Genomic DNA, 22,956 nt, shown 5'->3' on the forward strand with positions numbered 1-22,956 from the left:
GGAAGTTTGGGGTCCCCTGCTGGAGCTGCTGCCCCCACGATCCGATATCGGATAAGCGGACAAAGATGGATGGATGTATGGATGGATGGATTGAATAGTTAGTTTTTTTCTTATCTCAGTAACAAAGAAAAGGTGACTGAAAATCCTTTCAAAAAAGGTTAATATTTATCCACGTTTTCAAGCAATTTCATGCCACCTTATAGCCATTGAAAAAAATAAATAAATAAAATAAACCTCACAAATAGATACAATGCGTGGAAAAACATAGGCTTGGGTCTATTGGAACGCATTCTTTCTACGTTCCAACACTAACATATTGAGTCTTTTTGAATAAGGTTAAATTGCTTATTTCTTCCAGTCCCCCTTTTTTCCTGGAGCGTCTTTCTGGAAAACATTAAATGTGTGTTAATGATCTGAGCTGTTTGCTCTCAAATGTCAACGTATGTCAGATTCAAAATAGCTGACAGACATGTTGTCCCCATCACTCTAATGGGGATTGTTGAAGCACTATGGCTGCATATAATAAAATCCCCCAAAAAGAAGATCTGGTTATAATGGGCTGAGGCGAGAATGCACAAGATGTTATCTTTGATAGTACAAACCAAACAATGCAATAATGAGCAACAACTGACATCAAATGTTTCTGTGTAAGGCACACAGACGCTTCTATAACTAGATATAAAGGATAACAACATCAAGGTCTTTTTTTTAAAGAAAAACAAACATTTGATCTGCACTGCCATTCTTTGCTGGAAGCCAAAACCAACATACCTCCCCTCTTCTTCTCTTTTTCCAGCAGCTGTTTTTTCAGTTCCTCAATGTCATTCTTCAGTTTGGCATTCTCCACCATAAGCTTCTTCTCTTCTCTGACACTGGCCTGGACAACTGCAGCAAGGCAAATTCTGGTTAGCTCTCAGCACTGGAATGAAATTTCACTTTTACAAATAGTGCCAAGCTGTCTTAAATTACATAAAAACACTTTTTCAGCCTTTTGGATAATTCATATTTCATAATTCACATTTCTTCCATTGTGCCTACAATGCATTAACAAGGATGTTATTACACAAGATCATGGAGATTATTCAAAGTGTAGCTTAATCATTTAAACAACTGCAATAGAAAAGGAAAGGTCTGCTCACTTATTAGTTTATTAAAATATGACAAAACAATAACATGTATCCAACGATTATTTATTTTTAAATGATGATTTGGAGACCGGTTTGAGTAAAGCTTAGGAAAATTATCTTCAGAATGACGATTCATGTAAATGTAAGGGCCTCGGGTTTCATAAAACTGCCAGTAGAAGGATTTTACTCTTTAAATTATGAAACTATGAATCATGTACGTAAGCAGTTCTTCAGCCAAAATTATGTCCAACAGCCAATACAGAAATTCATTCTGTACTACACCCAAGCACAGCATAAGGACTTTTTGCATAGAAATCTAGCAAATATAGACAAATCCGTAGTGTAATATTAACCTAAAAATAGCTTTTGTAAGACTGTTTTATAATGAATTAGTTAGGAATCAGGTGAAAAAAATAGTTCTACATATAAGCATTTTGGTGTATGGTTGTGTTTCTCTTACTGGCTTTATCCTTTAGCAGCTGGACTTGTTGTTTCAGGTACTCGATGATCTGGTCAGCCTCGGCTGCTCGCTGCTCCAGCCTCAATAAAGGATTGGGACTTGACATCTTGAACAAGGAGCGAGCTAAAAACCTAACAGACAAAAAAAGCAAACAGCAATCAATCACAAAGATAGATTTTAGAGCTATAAAATATATTAAACAGATTACATTCCAACATCATGAAATACAATATATAGGGGCCAGTTCTTCAATATCTTCCTGGGTTTTACAGCTGAAGAATCTTTCCTTTGGTTTTAAATGGAGGCAAATGTTCATGCATCAAGCTCACAAGTAGCGTGAATATAAAGTTACCATGTTCCATGTTACTTAAGTGACACTAGCAAAGTACTGTAAAAAGAGATGGCATTCTCAAGTACTATGCTGAACATCTACAAAGATACATGTTTGGAGTTACAAGGTTTGCATTCCAGAACCACACACCACAAACTACAGCCTCTAAAAACTCTTCTCTGACAGTCTCAACAAAAACTGAACATTTTATTTTCCAAAAAAAGTGGTATGTGTTGCAGGGCTGTTGACGGCATTACATTGTACTGGGATTTCCTATTTTGTTAAATGTTATGTAGTGGTGGTGTTTTACTTCATTATTTTACTTTGTTAATAAACACTTTGTATTCCTAAAGCAACAGTTTGGTACTGTAGATGTTCTATTGCAATATGTTTGACAACAATCATAATCAGACATGTTTTCAACATGCAGCTCTAGTACATTAAACACATTTACCAATAGGACTTTTTTATGACTGATATATTTTGGCTGGTTGCCCAAAAGTGACAAAATGTGACCTCTGTCCACAAGGCACGCCGAGAAATTAATCAGAACATGTTGCTTTTCATCTCAATTAGAAAATAAATGAGCAAATCTTGATTCCAAATATATTCCTTTTAAAGGTTTTCTGCAGCATTTCAGTCTATAAAAACCCTCATAACCCTTGACAAGTTCCAATTCAACTTGTAAAATCCAAATTATTGGATGGATTCATGTCTTTGTTAAAATAACAATTGGTAAGAAAAGTGACAAGTGAGAAGTGACTTTCAGATGTATCCATTAAACCAGACTTCTCATCCAAATCATTCAGTTTTGGACATTAAGTTCAAGTTCAAAAGGGATCAGCCACTCTTGGGCCATGTAGCCAAAACACAACTGGACACCAGTTTGGGTTTGTGGTAAAGTCATGTTGAGCTTGGTAATAACTTCTTGAAGAGGAAAAGAAGGATTTTACAAGGCTGAGGCATGGAGAAGAAAACTTCTTACACATATTACAGGGAGGCGCTGGAAAACAACTGCTGGCCAGAGATGAAAACAAAATGTTAAGGGATGAGGAAATTAGAAACACAAAAGAGCTGGAGTTGATAAAATCAAGGATCAAAGCATAGCTTTTTGAGAAACTTAATTGATTTAAACAAGACCAGTGGTGGAGTAATGACAAGAGCCACAAAAAGGCTGATCTCATTTGGATAACCCCTGAAAATGGGTCCTGTGGCCGAGGTACGGTCTGCAGCATCAAGGGGTCATTTCAGCTTTGGATTTCAGATGGAAATACCCAAATGTGTTAACAGTGTTAAAGTGAGACGGGCTCTCAGCAGCCTTTAGGATGCCTGATTTACCGGTCTTCACTGTATGGAAATCAAAATATCTTCTTTGGTTAATTTCCTGATTTGCAACTGTATAAATTCAGCGGTTGGTGCTCAACTGGAGAAGGCCTCTGCCTTATCAATCTCCTAAAAATTGGCATGACTGGTTTGCATAGTCAGTTCTCAATAGCCCACGATAACATTTTAAGTACATACATTTTTAATTAACATATCAAAGACAGCACTGCATAGCTATACACGGACTACACAGGGTGTTTGAGTCAAATCATGTTGCAGAAATTTATTACATTTAACCACCAGCTGTCTCCAGTATGATGGCAGTGTGGGAGCAGACCCACCAGGACACAAGTGTTTCCTCTTTTCATGCTTCATTCCCACAGTAAAAATATACTGTAGGCTGTATAATTCCCTACCTGTCTGCCAACCAGACCATAAAATGAAAAGAGAGAGCAGTATGCCAGCACCACCTGAAGGCATTAGAAGGACCTACATACATTTGAACTTATAATAAACTATGAGATGTTTAGCCTTCTGCACCAGCTATCTCCACTGCTTTTCAGGACATACTGTATACATGCTCTTCTATTTTTTTATTTGATTTGATTATTTTTTTTAATGATGCACATGCAAAAATAAATGTACACAAAGTAACTGTGTGAAAAAACACCGTAATAATTGCGACACTCAGTATTTAACAATGCACAGGTAAATTTGATTTCAAATCTTACATGCCTGCAAGTATTTACAATATGCATATATTTCATGAAATTGGATAATAAATGAGCTGAGGTTGATAACTGACAAACTATATGTCATAAAAAACACCAATTGTTGTTAGTGTCTGCATAGAAAACAGCTGGGAACGTGACAGAAGTAGTGATACTCTAATGATTTGGGTTGTACCTATCACAAAAAAACTTTCGCTATTAACTGTTTTCAATATGAAATTTTATTATAATGTCAAGTGCCCAATGTGGTATTTTCTATTTCTATATTTTTTTATTTGTTTAAAGGAGAAGTCATTGTACACACAAATTTTAGAAGAGGGCTGAAATGATATGATCACAGAAAGTAAATTAATTCATTTTGCTTTTAAATAATTGTTTATGGTACTTATCGTATACATTCCAAGCAGCTAACAGTATTATTGCATCATTTGTATAGCTAATAACTTGTGTTATTGTTTACTTCTTAAATGAAATGTGAGGATTTACGTCAGATGTTCTGTTTTCAAATTAGGGTTTTGGGTTTTATTGTGACATACTCTACAGTTTAATCGATAAGCGACTGTTAGTTGCAGCCCAGTTATAAGTTAACGTTACCTAACGTTATAGCTAGAAAATAAAACCCAACCTGGAGCATGGAATCATTTGCAAATTGAAGTAGCCTAACCAAACAACAGTCTTATTTTATTTCTGGATTGCTCAACAATGTGTAATTTACGGAACATGAATTAAGGTGTGTTGGTAAATCAAATAAGACTCAGCTCACACAGAACTGGTAACGTGATTTTAAACTGAGACAAGGAAAATCAACTTGACTTTAGGCTACGTTCATCTATAGCACTGGTGTGCTAATATTACTAGTTAGCTAAACGGTTGGTAAAACGTTATAGACGACTTACAATCAGTTAGTTTGTTAAAGCAGTATAGTAAAAAACACAAAGGTTTATAAAACTTACATGAACTCTGAGCAGCAACCCCAACACGTTTTACGGAGAGGTGGGGGCTTGACAGCTGCTACTCCTGCTAACGTTACATCAGCTAGCGTTAGCAGACAGGCACACAGGCAGCTAGCGTTAGCAGCTAGCCGCGGTGAGGCTGATTCAGGGCCCGCTGTTAGATCTCTACCATCCCCGCGTGAAGCAGTCCTTTACCGTTCACTAGCCACATGTTCTACAGATCGGATAATGTCTCAAACTGTAAGGAGGCAACGGGTTTTGCCTGTATGTAATTAGCGACTCAAATCAGAAATTAAACTCTTCCAAAAATACAAAAAACAATAATTCAAGAAGAACTTTGCAAAGGATTTTGAAATAACTCCTTTGATTTAATTTCATTAGCTTATTCAATATTATTATTTATTTTTTGTGTGCCCTACTTTGTCGCACACAAATAACGTCATTGATCACGTTATCTCAGCTGTTTACATCAGATCGCAGAGACAGGGAAGGAATTCATTTCAAACACATTTTATCAATAATTTCTAGTTAATTCTGTCGTCATGACCATACAGCTTCTCCATTAAGCGTGAGTACACATATTTTTTGGATGTAATGCACATTACGTCATTCTTTCCTACCCGATCCAATAAGGCAGTTATTTTTCCAATTTCCATGTTAGCTACATATTCACAGTAGGTTTAGCTGCAGCATCACTGTGGACATTGTGTCTTTTGTGTGCGAAGTTAATCTACAGTACATATGGTATATGGTGTAAATATATTGCATAACTTAACTAGCTGGCCTAACGTTACTTGACAGTTTTGACAGATCACTTAATTTAATGATGGTCTTTGCCTCAGCCAGCGTTTACATTAACATAAAGAGCTTGACTTGTGGCTAAGCAGTTAAAGCTAATGCACTTTCTTGTGGTATTTTGACTGAAAAATTGTCGAACAATGTGCAACGAGTAAGTGCTCTTGCCCCTTTTCCGGTGTCGTGCCAATGTACTTATCCCCGCCAGGATCTGTAGCCTGGACGCGGGAGCGCGCATGCACACAGAGCGGATATTCTGCTGCCTTTCGAATTGTTTAACTGCTGCACTTTTAATTTACCTCTAAATGGAACAATAGCGACGTGGAAGACTCGGCAGGGTTTTCCATAGTAACATGGGTCTCAGTTAACTACATAAACGTGTTTGTCGTTACATTAAGGCGACGTGTGAATTGTTTATAGCGTCGTTTACTATTATGGACTGATAGGCGTATCCTCCCTGTCCTCTAACGTGATTTCTGTTTTTATTTAATTTAGTTTAATATGGCTTTCAATAAACACTTTTTTTCACCTGTCTACCATATGAGTTACATAGGAGGTACGCAAAATTCAGACCGTTTTCACCTATTATTTTGTGTGTCTGTCCTGTCATCATGGGTGTATTTTTTGTGTTAACCAGGTCCAAGGAACAACCTGACATAATTTAGAGAGGTCTGCTGTAGTCTATCAAAAGTTACATAGGGGGTACCCAAAATATCAGGCTGTTTCACCTGATATTTTGTGTACCCACCCCCTAACAGCAGAGGGTCTGTCCTGTCACATATGTGTTTTTGTGTGTTTAATAGGTCACAATAAGCAACCTACAACATTGGAGAGTCTGCTTTTGTCTATCAAAAGTTACATAGGGGGTACCCAAATATCAGGCCGTTTTTTCGCCTGATATTTTTTGTATCCACCCCCTAACATGCAGAGGGTCTGTCCTGTCATCATATGTGTATTTTGTTTGTTTAATATGTCACAATAAGCAACTGACAAAATTTGGAGAGGTCTGCTTTTGTCTATCAAAAGTTACATAGGGGGTACCCAAAATATCAGGCCATTTTTCGCCTGAGATTTTGTGTATCCCACCCTAACATGAGAGGGTCTGTCCTGTCTATGATATGTGTTATTTTGTGGTTTAATAGGTCACAATAAACAACCTGACAACATTTGGGAGGGCTGCTGTTGTCTAGCAAAAGTTACATGGGGGTACCCAAAATATCAGGCCGTTTTTCACCTATTTTTGTGTGTCTGTCGTCTCATGTGTGTTATTTTGGTAACCAGGTCACAGGAAAACCTGACATAATTTGGAGAGGTCTGCTGTTGTCTAGCAAAAGTTACATAGGGGGTACCCAAAATATAGGCCGTTTTTCACCTGATATTTGTATCCCACCCCTAACTGCAAAGGGTATGTCCTGCATCTGTGTGTTTAATAGGTCACAATAACAACCGAAACATGTATTGTTATAATAAATATGGGTCTGTCCTGTATCAGGCGTGTTAGTGTGTTTTTTGTTTGTTTTATTCACAACAACAAGTACTAAAAAGTATGATTTATAAAGTGTTAGAAAACAGACAAGGCTTTACAAAAATAATAATGAACATCCCTAACACAGTATAAAAGAACGGCTGTTAAGGCCCTTAAAAATGCAATTAAAGTGCATAACAATAATAATAATAATATTTATAAGAATAAGTGATTTTAATTGAGCTTCCTGCCTGTCAGGTTGTTTATTGTGACTTATTAAACACACAAAATAACACACATGATGACAGGACAGACCCTTTGCATGTTAGGGGGGGGAACACAAAAATATCAGGCGAAAAACAGCCTGATATTTTGGGTACCCCCTATGTAACTTTTGCTAGACAACAGCAGACCTCTCCAAATTTTGTCAGGTTGTTTATTATGACCTATTAAACACACAAAATAACACACATGATGACAGGACAGACCCTTTGCATGTTAGGGGGTGGGATACACAAAATATCAGGTGAAAAACGGCCTGATATTTTGGGTACCCCCTATGTAACTTTTGCTAGACAACAGCAGACCTCTCCAAATTATGTCAGGTTGTTCCTTGTGACCTGGTTAACACACAAAATAACACACATGATGACAGGACAGACACACAAAATAATAGGTGAAAAACGGCCTGATATTTTGGGTACCCCCATGTAACTTTTGCTAGACAACAGCAGACCTCTCCAAATGTTGTCAGGTTGTTTATTGTGACCTATTAAACACACAAAATAACACATATCATAGACAGGACAGACCCTCTGCATGTTAGGGGGTGGGATACACAAAATATCAGGCGAAAAATGGCCTGATATTTTGGGTACCCCCTATGTAACTTTTGATAGACAAAAGCAGACCTCTCCAAATTTTGTCAGGTTGCTTATTGTGACCTATTAAACACACAAAATAACACATATGATGACAGGACAGACCCTCTGCATGTTAGGGGGTGGGATACACAAAATATCAGGCGAAAAACGGCCTGATATTTTGGGTACCCCCATGTAACTTTTGCTAGACAACAGCAGACCTCTCCAAATGTTGTCAGGTTGTTATTGTGACCTATTAAACACACAAATAAAACATATGAGACAGGACAGACCCTCTGCATGTTAGGGGGTGGGGTACACAAAATATCAGGTGGAAAAACGCCTGATATTTTGGGTATCCTATGTAACTTTTGATAGACTACAGCAGACCTCTCTAAATTATGTCGGTTGTTCCTTGTGACCTGGTTAACACAAAAAATAACACCCATGATGACAGGACAGACACACAAAATAATAGGTGAAAAACGGTCTGATATTTTGCGTACCTCCTATGTAACCATATGGTAGACAGGTGAAAAAAAGTGTTTAATTGAAAAGCCATATTAAACTAAATTAAATTAAAACAGAAATCACTTTAGAGGACAGGGAGGATACGCCTATCAGTCCATAATAGTAAACGACGCTAAACAATTCACACGTCGCCTTAATGAACAGACAAAAACACGTATTTATGTAGTTAACTGAGACCCATGTTACTATGGAAAACCCTGCCGAGTCTTCCACGTCGCTATTTGTTCCATTTAAGAGGTAAATTAAAAGTGCAGCAGTTAAACAATTCGAAAGGCAGCAGAATATCCGCTCTGTGTGCATGCGCGCTCCCGCGGCCAGGGGATACAGATCCTGGCGGGGATAAGTACATTGGCACGACACCGGGACTACATTTATTTAGTAAGTTATAAGACTGTGTTATAACAGTTTAACCAGTTTTTAACCCCCTGGATGGCACCACTGGGAAATTGTATTGTGATATTTACCATGCTGGTGATCAGAATGTTCCTCACACTTATATATTATCCCATATAATTCCTATATCATATTGAAGGCTTTCCCCCCCCCCCATTATCAGTTCTTGAAGCCAGTGGTGAGATGAGGCCCCTTAAAGACGCCCAGTTGGGGGCCTTCACCTTCTTTGCCTCAGCTCTACCTCATGATGTCTGTGGGAGCAATGGTCTCCCTCTTACTCCCAACTCTATCAAAATACTGGGACGTTTCCAGATCCTCAAGACCATCACTCACCCCAGACTCTGCCAATATGTGGACATCTCCAGAGGGAAACATGGTATGACTTTTTGACTCACTCTTTGAAAGGGGTGTATATCCTATACACCTGTGGTGTAGTTTTAGTTGATAAGGTGCATGTAGTACCAGGTAGATGGGCAGGTTACTGAGGAGGAAGTGGGTATACTCTCCTTTATAATCAAAATGCTTTTGGCTGATGTACTGTAAACTGCCAGAAAAAGAGGTTGGTATACCTTGTATAAGGGCTGGACAATATAGAGAAAATCAGATATCACGATATTCTTTACAAAATACCTCGATGTCGATATTGCGACAATATTGTATGGTGGACTATGGTGCTTTAAAAAATGTTATTTACACAATGAGATTTTTGATAAATATTCTCCAGAAATGATTTAATAGTTTAGTTGGTAATAGTAAATAATAAAACAGCTAGAACAGTCTGGTAAGTTCACTTTACTGTAATGCAGCCTGTTAAACCAGGTAAAGACAACAACTACCATATTACGATATATCTAAGACAATATCTAGTCTCATATCGCGATATCGATACAACATCGATATATTGCCCAGCCCTACCTTGTATACCTGTGTACTGTACTCTACACCACTACTGTCCTCCCTTTTCATTTTATTTTCAGTTGATGTTCTGTGATGTTCTGCCCTTGATGTGCACTCTCACTGAGCTTATCCGAATCCAAATCAGTTTTAATAGCCAAGTATACTTATATACACAAGGAATTTGACTTTGGTACGTGTTAACTCTCTGTACAGTCAACAAATAGACGTGTAGTAGTAAACATTCAGTAGACAAATAATAGTAATAGTAATATTGACACATACTGTACAATACAGACAACAATATACATATAGGCACCTGTCAAAATAATATACAGAGACAGGAGCCCAGAAACTTGAATGAGTCTACATTTGACACTGGGCTATTGGATATTGTGAGGAAGGGCAGCACTGTGGGTGCTTCCTTAAGTCCACTACCATCTCCACAGTCTTTAGAGTGTTTGCTCTAGGTTGTGTTGACTGCACCAGAGCACCAAATTATCAATCTGTTGCCGATATGCACACTTGTCACCATCCTGGATGAGCCCAATGACAGTGGTGTCGTCCGCAAATTTTAGGAACATAACAGAATAAAACATACCAGGTGTTTTGTCAATATGTGCTAAATACAATAACAGGACATCACACATTTTATTGTAGTCCAACACAGGACCACCACAAACTACACCCCTCAAAGTTACTATATCAATCAGTGAGGATCAACCTTTCAAATTCCACAACTAAAGATCCTGAACCTTCAGTAAGTACAAGGCAAGGAGTAGTAGAACTATTGCAGGTCCCTCTGATAAAAATGCATGTTTAGATCCTTAAAATGTGCTTTTTCTCCTGGGAAATTTCCTGTGGTGGAAACACCCTCATATAGTCTAATCCACTCCTCTATGACACATTGTAAGGAACCTCCTCAGGCGGCTATTGTTTTTTACTGCATTACTTTATATTGTAGTAATATAATCCATGAAGATGTATGGATACTTTATATTGTAGATGTGTGCTAATATAATGCTCATTTTCAGGCATAATTATATTTAGCTGCTGCATCAGAATAGGTTAATGTGGTTTAATTTTCAGAACTATATATATATATATATATATATATATATATATATATTTGTTGTACTGCACATTACTGCAGATCCTCTTTTCAACCTGTGTGTTGAGCTCACTGTTTTAGCGGCATCTCACTTCTGTACCATCTTTGTTGGGAGCCTTACATGCGCAGTAAGCACTACTACCTAGTCAGAAGCCAGCAGCTAGGCAAGCATTTCAACATGTGTAACAAAGTGATGCACGTTTGTCACGGAAGTAAAAGCTGGACTACAATAGAGCTGTTTGGAGCTGTTTTCTTTCTGTTGAAGATGGTAAGTCCCTTTGGGGTGGACTTAGAGCTTTTTCACTTTGTAAACCTATAACATGCACAAAAAGATATAAAACACTATAAAGGAAAGGAAAAAAGCATAATATGAGCACTTTAATATGCATTTTCACCTCAATTTTATTATTGCCAGAGGGGTAGAATCAATACATGCTTATTTATTATATATACATATCAATAAATATTTGCTTATCTTGCGTATCTTTAACTTCAGTATCTTCTTCTTGCCCTATAGAACGCCTTATTGTTGTTGCTGAACACTTTGAAAGCAGTTTAAGTGATTTTCAAAAACAGGGGAAAACAGCCAGGTGAGATTATCATTAAAATTCTCATGAAGTAATTACAATATATGTGATGGACCAGTTTTGCTTTCTGCCTTCACTTTCACTTGTATCCAGTTAATGATGCATTTTGTGTTTATTTAAATTATATTTTATATCACAGACAGGGAAATAGTATGCATTAACATTGCCATCTGAGGATACATTTGCAAATTAACAACAGTGAATAGGAATTCCTATTGTTGAAAATGTAGATCATTTCTTTAACATGTCTCTGAACCAGCCACTACGTAGTTTGACACACTGTCGTGTTTTTGTTTGTGTTAGCCCAGAGACAGTGCTGCGGATAGCCTATGAGGTCCTTGAAGGTCTGGAATTTATGAACAAACATGGTATGGTGCACAGAGCTCTCAGCGCACACAATGTGCTCATGGACTGCAAGGTAAAATTGAGCTGTTGTATGTATGTTTATGTTTTACTTTCCAATTAGACAATATAATGATTGTTAAATGTAATGCTGTCATTCTAAGACACATGGTTTTCTTTGTAGGGGAATGTCAAGCTGGTAAAGTTTGGCCTTTATCACATGACGGATCATGGGGCCGATGTAGATTTTCCCATTGGGTACGTCGTTTTTTTCCTCATTTATCACAGTTAAAGGTCCTTTAGTGCTTCTCTGTAACGCTTCACCTGTTGGGACTGAGCCATGTGAGCAGTCTGTTAAGGCTCAAAAGTTCACTTGTGTCTGTTCGCGGTTAGTCACATCATAAAAATTGGACTTGACCATAACATTGATGCATATTGGCCCATGCTTTTATCTTAGAAAGCAGCTTTTAGGAAATCAAAATAGCTTCCTGGTTTAGGAACTGTAACAAATCATTGGACTTTTATCCTGATCCAAAGGCCTTTGTGTTCTACCAAGTATCTCTTTGTAATATCCTTTTGCAGATTGAAAAGAGGAATGATGGCACATACACATGACTTTCAATTAAACATCTGGATGGAAAATGTATTAATTGTAACTGTCAACCTGCTATGCAGATTGTCCCCAGGAACAACTGAATATGCATCACTTAATGATAGAAATGTAAGAAATATCATAGAGTAATTTTGCAATGAAATAATATTAATTTATAATATGAAAGGGACACTCTAAAACTTAATAATTTATCAAAGCTCACTGGTTTACACACTATGACATTATGTTTCTGCACTGAGCTGGTAAAGCAGTTGTTTATTATAGTTTTTAAGTATACAGGGAATTCTAAGTAATGTGCTTGTCTGCTCTGTAAACATTACCGCAGGTACCCATCATACCTTGCTCCAGAGGTGATTGCTCAGGGCTCCTTTCACCCCAGTGACTCTTCCCATGATGCAGCTCCTCTGCCTTCAGGACCTAAGACAGATGTCTGGTCTCTTGGGGTTTTGCTCTTTGAATTATGTGCAGTAAGAATCCTTCATAAAGATCTTCATACAGGAATAAGGCGATTTTTGATGCTGTTTGGGTTTTGCATGATGTACTCATGTTGTATAGATAATTTTCACCATGAATTCTAATGTTATCAATCAATTACAGGGTAGACGACTGCTGCAGAACATTCATATAAGTGAGAGATTGAAATTCATTCTAACCTTGGGTGAGTGAAAAGGACGTCATTATTTTAAGTACTGAGCAATATGCTCTTAAACTCAATTAGGTTCACGCTGAGATATTGTTTGTCATTCTCAGGTTGCATGGACGACATTGTCACTGTCCTTGCTGAGGAACACGGTTGCCTTGATTCTATTAAGGTAAAGTAAAAATCATCGGCAGCCTTGATCATTTTCAATAAGATACTTTATATAAAAAGACAGGAAAATTGTGTTTTTTCAGAAAAATTAGGTTGCATTATTGGCATCAAATTTATATTTAAAAAAATAAAACGCAAGGGCTTTGCATTGTTTTGAAAGGTTTTAGTATTGGCATATATAAAACAATACAAAGTTCAGGTATTGATACCGAAACAATACTTTTTAAAAATAAATATCTTAGTTTGGGGAATCTTAATAATACCAAACTGTTCAATGCATCATAGTTGAATAAAGATCTTTGCCTAAATAAAATGTTTTTTAGTTTTACTGATTTTGATCAAAAAGGATCTTGCACCCGGCGCAGCACGGTTCAAAGACTGTCTGCTATTTTGAGACCGACGCAGCTTTTAAAGGGAATGGGAGAATACACTCTGATTTTTTTTTATTGCATGTTATGCCCAAAACACACTTATGAATTAATGAAGACACAAAGTACAACCCGTTTGAACCATGCATCCAGTGCACAGAGCCTGTTTTCCGCCATCAAACTAGTGAAATTGGATTTGGACATGCCCTAAATGCATCTGCACCATGTGCTTTATGTATTGCCCTTATATCAGCATTTGATGCCAACCTTACTTGACTTAACAACACTTGACAGTTGTCTATAATCAGTGCTACAGGCGATACTCAAAAGTGTCGATGGATAGATTTTGAAGATGTTTCTAAGTGTTCTGTGAAAGCTAATGGATCATTTGCGTGTAAGCGTTGTCTCTTGCCAGAAATCACAATAAATACAGTTTTATATTGTTCATTAATTTAGAATTACACACTTAAAATTATTTTTATGCATTTGATTAAGTTTAGTTAGGCGTGCAGTCTCACAAGACGTTTTGTTTAAACACTTCCTAATCTTGTCTTCATTGTGAGACTATTGGGAGGTTAAAGGAGACCTGTATGTATTGTGGGTACTATAGCTAATAAAGTCATTTTTTTTACAGGAGCTGCCTGACAATGTCCTTGAGTTATTAAGGAAATGCTTGACATTTCTTCCATCCAAAAGGTAAATACTGTCTCTAATGGATTTATCTTGTTGTTGGGGGACATTGGCCGTTTAGTTTCTAAAACACTTTGGTCATGCAAAATAGTTACTGCATGTACGTCAGAAAGGATTCCAGCATGCTAAAACCAACAGGGTGAAATGAAACCAAAATAAACAGATGCAAGTTATTGCCTGACACTGCGATAAACAGCTGTTATGACTTTATATAACTAAATGTTTATACATAATTTGTCAGTTGTTACAAAATTACAACTTAAATACACACTCCGTCTTTGTAGGTATTTTGCTGTCATGACCTTTATGTCTTTGTCATGCAGGCCAACCCCTGCAGAGCTGCTGGGAGACCCTGTGTTTAGTGGCGTCTCCAGCCTCTATATGCCCTTCCAGAAGCCTGTGAGTCTGTTCTCCTCATCCCTGCGTTGTGCACATCTGGAGCTCCCAGAAGACATCAGTGACCTTTGCAAAGGTCTGCCCCAACTCCAGACAGCTGCACATGCAGCCTTACAGTCACACTTGCACACTACATGCACACCATTCACCCGTCAAGCCTTCTTCCTCTTGACAAAAATCTTAAAAAATAAGAATTCATTATCTTGAAGTAGGTTTAATTAAGCATGATCAATTAATATTAATAATAGCAGGAGCATTATAGAAGTATTTAGTGTCAAAAAGGTCTAATTGGTGTCCTGTGAGAATTTTCTTTGATATCTCAAATAACCTGTAATCTCATCATCCTATCCTATATATGTTCTTGAAAGCATAGTTAATTGGCATAATTAATATTCTTGTACTCCTGCTTCTTATTCCAAAATGTTCTGACAGAAAACATTCTGTGAAACATACTATATGTAAAGCCCACCTGAAAATAAACATGGCTAAATACAAAAAGTGACTATGTAAGACATGTGGGGGGCTTCTTTGTGGATAGGGATACATTTTTCCATTTTAACAAGATTATTGCTTCGCTGTTTCACATACGGTCCAGTGGTTAATTCCAAAACACTTCAGTTCAGTGACTTCACAAAGACAAGAGCTCCACATTGGACATCATGTTAACTGCACAAGATCAACCTTCTCTAGGCTTTTTAATCTTTAAAGATATTTTCTTACTTGTACTGTGTTAGTTTTAACTGTGAAAACCCATTATGGGAAATGTCCAATCAAGATTCCACTGCCATATGAGTGAACATGTCTTCAAGTCAGGAGATGATGATTAAACTTGCTAATAACCTAATTATTTTTGTGTGCTGCCTGTCACCTGTGCTTATGAGAAGGTGTTTACTGTTTTGTGTGTATGTGTGTCATTAGATGATGATGAAGATTACCTGTCAGAGCGGGCCATAGATGAGGTCTACCATCTGTGGTGTCTGGCAGGGGGAGACTTGGAGAAGGAGCTGATCAACAAGGAGATCATACAGTCCAAACCTCCAATCTGCACACTGCCCAAGTACAATACACACAAGCACTCTGAGGAAGGCATTTGCAAGCTTTAGATGATAGTCAGACCTAATAACATGTCTCTCTCTCTCTGTCTTTAAGTTTTGTCCTGGAAGACGGAGAGTCATTTGGCCAGGGAAGGGATCGGAGTTTCTTGCTTGACGACACAACAGTGACTCTGTCTCTCTGCCAACTCAGAAATGTAAGACAAGTACAGTATTGTGTAAATGTATGCATTGTGAATAGGCTTGGTGTTTGAGGACACCTTTTCAAATATGTTTCCAGTTTTAAAACTAATTATCTAATCTAAATCCTCTCCATGCCCCTTTTTAACTTCATCATTTGTAACAAACAAAGGAAAAAAAAAATTCAACAACATAGCACTCATTAACCTTTTACGTTATTTGTATTAATGAGTGCTTGTTCATTGCACTAGATGGCAACTGTTCTATAAAACAATGCATCACTGTATTTTATTTTGTCAAATGTGCCCTTGCTTTTGAAAAATGGTCTGTGATGGTGGCAAACACACTTGGGTAATAGTGGGTTTTTTATTATATTATTATTGTTGTAAGTGCTTTCAAAATGCACCTTTTGAACAGAATTGAACCTCGTTATGATTTTTTTTTTTCAACCCTCCTTCCTTTTTCAGAGACTAAAGGATGTATCAGGAGAAGCGTATTACCCTTTACTGGAAGACGAGTAAGCAATCTTCATCCTGAACTTGCCGCTTTCACCCCCTCCTACCCTGTCACTATTTCCCCCCTTTCACCCCATTTATTTTGGCTCGGGTAATGTCATATTGCCTTTACTTCACCCTCATACAGACAGTCAAGTCTGCCTCAGTCCAACAGCAGCAATGAGCTGTCGGCCACTGTTACGCTCCCACTCATCATCCGCGAGAGAGACACCGAGTACCAACTCATCCGCATCATCCTCTTTGACAGGCTTCTCAAGGTCTGGGCTCCATACAAATTAATACACACATATACACACAAACACACACACACACGCACACACTTTTAGTTGCATGTACACTTAGAATGCTTATGGGATGCTACAGATATGAGCTTGTCTTTCCCAATTAGTGCCTAAATATGTTAGAGCCTGGTGATTGTTTCAACTGAAATATTACTCCTTGTATTGTCTTATAACAGTTTACTGTTGAATTAAAACAACGCAATGTATACTCTGTTTAATGTTTTGTTGTCAGGCCTATCCTTACAAGAAGAACCTAGTGTGGAAAGAGGCCAGAGTGGATATCCCCCCTCTTGTAAGAGGCCTGGCGTGGGCAGCACTGCTGGGCATTGAGGTACAAGAGAAATTGTAGTCCTGTGTTGAGAAAAGGTGCAGTTTTAACATTGTCTTGTGCGGACACTTATCTTTATTTTCATTCATTTTTACACAGGGGGACATTCAAGCCAAATACGAGAGTATAGACAAGGATACGCCCATACCAACTGACAGACAGGTAACTTAATTAAAACTATGTAAAATGTCGAGTCATGTTACACAATTTAGCTTCATTATTTTGTTGGGTGTGTATTTGTGTATGCTTACAGATTGAGGTGGACATCCCACGCTGCCACCAGTACGACGAGCTGCTGTCGTCTCCTCAGGGCCACATCAAGTTCAGGCGTGTGTTGAAAGCCTGGGTGGTCTCCCACCCTGACCTGGTCTACTGGCAGGGTCAGACACTTTTCCGTCAATTTCTTCTTCTGTCTCACTGAATGTTTTTTTATGTCTTAGTCTCCTTTTTTTGTTTTTCTCTGGGTTTTTTTCCTCTCTCTCGCTCTTTCTTTCTCTCTCTCTCTCTCTCTCTCGCTCTCTCTCGCTCTCTCTGTTTGCATCTCTAATGTACTGTACACGACTGGACACTAGGTGATGCTCACATCCCATCTTGTAAACTCCCTTCCTTATCCTTAGTTGAAACTTCCTGACACTATATTTGTGTTATAAACTGTTTTGATTTTCTTTGCATTATTTCAGGTTTGGATTCACTTTGTGCCCCATTCCTCTACTTGAATTTCAATAATGAAGGTAATAATTTAAATTCTAATAGCTTACTGCTGTTACTGTTTAATTTTTACCTTCCTTTTTTTAGTTTTACGCCTTCTTTTCATACTTATCTTATACTCTTCACAGCCCTGGCATATGCCTGCATGTCTGCCTTCATCCCCAAGTACTTGTACAACTTTTTCCTGAAGGACAACTCTCATGTCATTCAAGGTGAGATTTACTACTATAAGCCCTTTCTGTGTTTGAAAAAGTTACACTGATCTGCTGTGTTTTGCACAGTAATACAGTATTGTGATCTTGGAACTTGTTTTTTTTTGCTTCTCCTGATTGTAATATAAATTACACACTCTGCTCCATCTTACTTGTTTCCACTTCAGCCATCCAGTGTTTTGCCCTAATGTAGTGCCCTAATGTAACTGCCACTGCAAGTTAAGTAATAAGTACTAAACATGGTCAAAGCATTCAGCTAAGTTCAAAAACAAATTATTATCGGCTGGCACAGAGTGTCAGGCCGTCAGCTCAATGTTGATTAAATTTTGGCTCCATGTTGTTCCTAAGCTGCGAAAACTAATTTCAGTTTGTCCTAATGGAGTTTGCAGCTGAGCCACATCATTTAGAGATAGGAAAACAAATGAAACTGCATACGCCTGCAGAGAAATGTCACAAGCAATTCTTATGTGACTGATAAACAGCTACACCATACACCTCTTGAACTCTGTGGGGAATGTGAATAGTATCCGTCCTTTCCCATGCGAGATGTCTTGGAGAGCTAGCTAATCTAATGTCTGGTTTGGAGCCGCTTTTGTTGATACAATAATAAATAAAAAAATTATGATAAATAATTCTTTGGTTGAGAAGACTTCTTTCAGGTTTTGAGCACTCGATTTAGACAATAGATTATGTATAGACCTCTTGCCCCTTTGCCTGTGTTTCAGAGTACTTGACCGTCTTCTCCCAAATGATTGCCTTCCACGACCCAGAGCTAAGCAACCATCTAAATGAGATTGGCTTCATCCCAGACGTAAGTTACCAAGAGTGCAAGTGCCCCGGCACACTGATGACAATACGCAGCAAGGGAGGGAATTGGAAGTTTACCTTTAATGGAAAGTCAAAGATAGTAAGACATTATTCCAGTTCTTGTCTCCGCACCAGGGCCAAAGGAAATGGCCAACCATAGATCACTGTGAATATCTTTTCTTTGTCATTGACACTTTTTGTTCCACAACCTCCCTTCCAGAATTTGTGGCGAGGGTCAGATTCTCCCAGTAGTCCACTAGGGATGATTTATACAGTGACTAATGTCTCCCAGGCACACTTAATGATTGTCCTCTGCCAGGCTTACCTTATTCCTCTTACTCTGTGCCACCTCTCCCTGCCCTTCACTTTCCTCTTTACAGCTCTGCTCTGACAGTGACAAGGTTGAAGTCTCTACTGTCTCTCTAGGGTTTCAGTTAGTGTGCTGAGATGAATGTGTCACCTGTGGACCGGCCCCTGGGACATTACCCGGTGAAAAGTGGGGTCTTTATCATAGATGAGTCAGGGATAAAGTCTCCTCATCCTTCTCCTTGTAACTTCTTTTTCTAAAGTGGTGCAAGTGAAACACAAAACTGTGCTTGTTGATTGTCTGTCATAATGTAAAGAGTGTCAGGAAAAAGAAAATTAGGTAAGATACTTTGGCTAGTTTCACAATGTTACCTGTAGTTGTTGGTGCTATTTATTTTTTGCTTCCCTTGAACAGATGTCCCATCGTGATTCTTTCACTATCTTGCTTGTCAGTTTTTCAGAATTGGCTCTTTAAAGAAAAGCATGCTGTTATGTTGCTGACTTATGCACATTACTAACAGCATTGACTTGCCTTTCAAAGGGGACTTTGTATGCATGTTTTCGTTGTTAGGCCCGGATAATATTGGAACAAGCTTTGTTGATACAGCTTTCATGTTTGATGTCAATCCCAGTAATTAGACTTTACAGATCATAAATCCCCTTTTCCTCAGTGAACTTTAGAGAACACTCTTGAACTGTTGTGTTACTGAGGCAATAAATCTTTTGGCCCTAAAAGACCAAATGTCACTGCAGTATGAAAGTGGATTTTACTTCCCCTATTTCCCATATATGCATACCAAAACATGGCTAGCTCAACACAATTTCTCTTGTGCAAGACAGTAGAAACCACAAGTAATCTTTGGTAGTATTGTGGTGTTCAAGGACTCCGCTCCAGTAATGCCTGAAGCCATCAGGCAGAGAGTCAGATTGCATGTGGCCAGCGGTTTAATTCAGGCCATTTTCAATTTGGCCACATCTGCTCTCCTGGGTCTGCCATTTACACCTATACTAATCCAATCTGGCTGGACTCGCAGTCCTGCAACAGAGCTGTTGAAATTGAGGCTGAGACTGCAGTGGCTCTCTCCTGGTCATCACTCCTGGGGCACAGAAGAGGTCTACTGAACAGACACCAACTCCCACACAATTAGCTATCAATTAACCAACTGAGATAAGCTCCAGTTCCAATTCCTGCAGACTCTGCTCCAGATCCATCGTTACTGAATATTACAGAGGCCCAGTGGCAGTGACCAGCGATTGGCAGGTGTTATAACAGGTGGTTAATGAGTGTGTGTGCGGTCTTTAATTTCAATTTTATGCATTTCCTCCAGGGAATATGTGGAATGGAGAGGAGGAGGAGAAAGAAGGATGGATGACAAGATCTGTATAATGAGATTCATTGTCAGCTTTCTCCCCATTGACTAATAACCAAACGCAGCAGTGTCCTAATTATTGCCATTTCTGTTCCTCAGAAGCCGTAGAGATGTTCAGCCATGTGTGCTGCTTCATTTCTTCAAAAAATCCCTCTAGTTAGAAAGCAATTCATTTATTTCATTTGAGCTCTCAGCAATTTGTTTCGACATACTGAATATTGCAAACAAATGAATGCTGCATTATCAAATGTGCCTATATCTTTTGTCTTTTTTTTCTCACCCCACAGCTTTATGCTATTCCATGGTTCCTGACTATGTTTACACGTAAGTAGCTTTTCTTTGTACTCACAATGTGGATATGATGTGTCACTGAGCGTAATCTAAAACCATCAGAGATAATTTTTGAGTCTGCGTCAAATAAAGTATCAATAAATAAGACTGTAAAGGTCAATGGATCCAGTATGGACTGGTTATTTAGGTTTTTGTGTTTTTTTTTTTCTCACACATATTTTGACAAAACTTGCTTACTTAAAGGAGAATTCCGGTCGATTGCAACACTTAACTCTGTTGTTTGTAAATGTGAAGTGCTGTCAGTAGCAAGACAAACGAAAACAATTGGTGCTGCCTAAACCCATTTATCCTCCTGCTGCTAGAGTTGGCACCCAACAGGCTTAAACAGGGCAAGTTTTAAACGTGTTTTTATTCTCTATACATGTTCATAATGTCATTAAAAGTGCCTACCCATGTGAAGTGATTCCTTCTCAGTGAGCACAGCAAATCTGACTGCTGTAGATGTGAAAGAAATGCATCAAAGTTGTGCTAATTCAGCTCTGTTCAGTTCTGGTGTTGAGAGGCAGTTAGAGTGCTTAGGGGCCGTCTACAAATTACAACACAGAAAAGAGATAACACAAAAATATGTAGGATTTCAATTTAAAGATTTAATAAGGTAGTGTCTCCAAACTTATCTCAATATTTAACTTAATTATTAACTTGCCTCCTGCTAGTTGTAGTTGTTCTGCCCTTCAGGCATTTAAGTTGAATTTTTATGCATTTAATTTGGCATTCTTTCAGTTTAATGCAGGCTTTTATTTTGACATTTGTTTAGTGAGCTAAACAGGAAGTAGTTTTATGCAGACTCTTATTTTGACGTTTGTTTACTGAGCTAAAACCGGAAGTAGGAAATAGCGTTAGAATTCACCACGTTAGAAACGCGTGAGAAAGGCAGATCATCAATGCGCCAGGGAAATGCATCCAGCCAGTTAACTTCCCAGCAGAAGCATCGCCTGTATGTATAGATCTTTGTTCTGAGTTAACTTTTAAGCATAATCATTTAATGTTGTAAAAGGAAATGTTAATGGAAACTAGGTTGCTTAGCTAATTACAATATTTTGCTGTTTATTCCCTAGTTTTACTCTCTCATCTCTCATCACTACCGCATGTGTATGGATTCAGCACAACATGAAGGAAATAAATCTGCTGATAAGGAATTAATGCTTCTTCGTGTTCATGAATAGAGAGAGTTTAGCTCACTGTTTAGCTGGAGTTGTTACACCTGAGTGAGAACAGTACAGTAGCAAAAATAAGCATATGCATACTACATATGCATATGCTTATTTTTAAAAATATTTTTGGATCTCTTTTCGGTGTTGTAGTTTGTAGACGGTCCCTAAGCACTCCTTGCAGTATCAACACAGGACCGAAACACAGCTGAATTAGCAGAACTTTCATGCATTTCTTTCACATCTACAGCAGTCAGATTTATTGGGTTCACTCGGAAGGAATCACTGCACATGGGCAAGCACTTTTAATGACATTTTGAACATGTTTAGAGGCTAAAAACATGTTTAAAACTGTAAGCCCGTTGGGTGCTAAATCTAGCAGGAGGATAACATGGTGTATTAAGGACCTGATTGGTTTAGTTTTTCTCTCTACTGACAATAACTCAAAATTTACAAACAACTGAGCTACTTGTTGGAATCAACCAGAATTGTCTTTTAACTCAAGGTCCACATGTATTAGCTTTTACTGAGCTTTTAACCACAGTTGACAGATCAGTGATGTTTTCTCAGTTGTCTTCATGTCAGTTGATGATCTATAACTACATTGTCATGTAGACAACTAATATAAATATCAAATTCACGTTTCAGGATCAGTCAATTAACTGAATTGATTTTGCACCTAAGATGCTTTAAATCCAGTGATGAAAAGTAACTAATTACATTTAATCAAGTACTGTACCCTGTGTACAAGTTTGAGGTAATTTTGCTTTACCAATTTATCTTCATTTTCTGCAACTTACACTACATTTCTATCTCCAGCTCGAGTACTACATATCAGATATGTTTATTGTTAGATTAAACTTCCCAAAAGTACTATTATAAAGCAGTTTGAATTATTATTATTATTATTATTA

The 22,956-nt window shown here is 38.0% G+C and overlaps 2 protein-coding genes across 3 annotated transcripts in view; one reads left to right on the top strand and one right to left on the bottom strand.

Moving 5' to 3' along the window:
• The window catches only part of aimp1a (aminoacyl tRNA synthetase complex interacting multifunctional protein 1a), a 17,519-nt gene extending 12,329 nt beyond the window's left edge, over positions 1-5,190 (bottom strand). The window contains exons 1-3 of the mRNA XM_032529290.1: positions 4,926-5,190; positions 1,588-1,718; positions 772-885 (exon numbers count right to left, since the gene is read on the bottom strand). Of these exons, the coding sequence (XP_032385181.1) occupies positions 772-885; positions 1,588-1,718; positions 4,926-4,927 (247 nt within the window). The 5' untranslated portion in view covers positions 4,928-5,190. The remainder of the gene's footprint in view (positions 1-771; positions 886-1,587; positions 1,719-4,925) is intronic.
• Positions 5,191-5,343: 153 nt separating this feature from the next.
• Positions 5,344-22,956, top strand: part of tbck (TBC1 domain containing kinase) — a 48,669-nt gene continuing 31,056 nt past the window's right edge. For both annotated transcript variants that reach the window (XM_032529262.1, XM_032529269.1), the window contains exons 1-21: positions 5,344-5,493; positions 9,136-9,348; positions 11,495-11,567; positions 11,868-11,982; positions 12,091-12,164; positions 12,845-12,986; positions 13,117-13,177; positions 13,270-13,331; positions 14,333-14,394; positions 14,712-14,860; positions 15,703-15,841; positions 15,934-16,033; positions 16,484-16,533; positions 16,659-16,788; positions 17,045-17,143; positions 17,240-17,302; positions 17,394-17,520; positions 17,821-17,871; positions 17,977-18,060; positions 18,786-18,871; positions 20,831-20,867. In XM_032529262.1, coding sequence (XP_032385153.1) covers positions 9,156-9,348; positions 11,495-11,567; positions 11,868-11,982; positions 12,091-12,164; positions 12,845-12,986; positions 13,117-13,177; positions 13,270-13,331; positions 14,333-14,394; positions 14,712-14,860; positions 15,703-15,841; positions 15,934-16,033; positions 16,484-16,533; positions 16,659-16,788; positions 17,045-17,143; positions 17,240-17,302; positions 17,394-17,520; positions 17,821-17,871; positions 17,977-18,060; positions 18,786-18,871; positions 20,831-20,867 — 1,897 coding nt within the window. In that variant the 5' untranslated portion in view covers positions 5,344-5,493; positions 9,136-9,155. The remainder of the gene's footprint in view (positions 5,494-9,135; positions 9,349-11,494; positions 11,568-11,867; positions 11,983-12,090; positions 12,165-12,844; positions 12,987-13,116; positions 13,178-13,269; positions 13,332-14,332; positions 14,395-14,711; positions 14,861-15,702; positions 15,842-15,933; positions 16,034-16,483; positions 16,534-16,658; positions 16,789-17,044; positions 17,144-17,239; positions 17,303-17,393; positions 17,521-17,820; positions 17,872-17,976; positions 18,061-18,785; positions 18,872-20,830; positions 20,868-22,956) is intronic.

Source organism: Etheostoma spectabile, chromosome 2, assembly GCF_008692095.1.
Source record: "Etheostoma spectabile isolate EspeVRDwgs_2016 chromosome 2, UIUC_Espe_1.0, whole genome shotgun sequence".
NCBI lineage: Eukaryota > Metazoa > Chordata > Actinopteri > Perciformes > Percidae > Etheostoma > Etheostoma spectabile.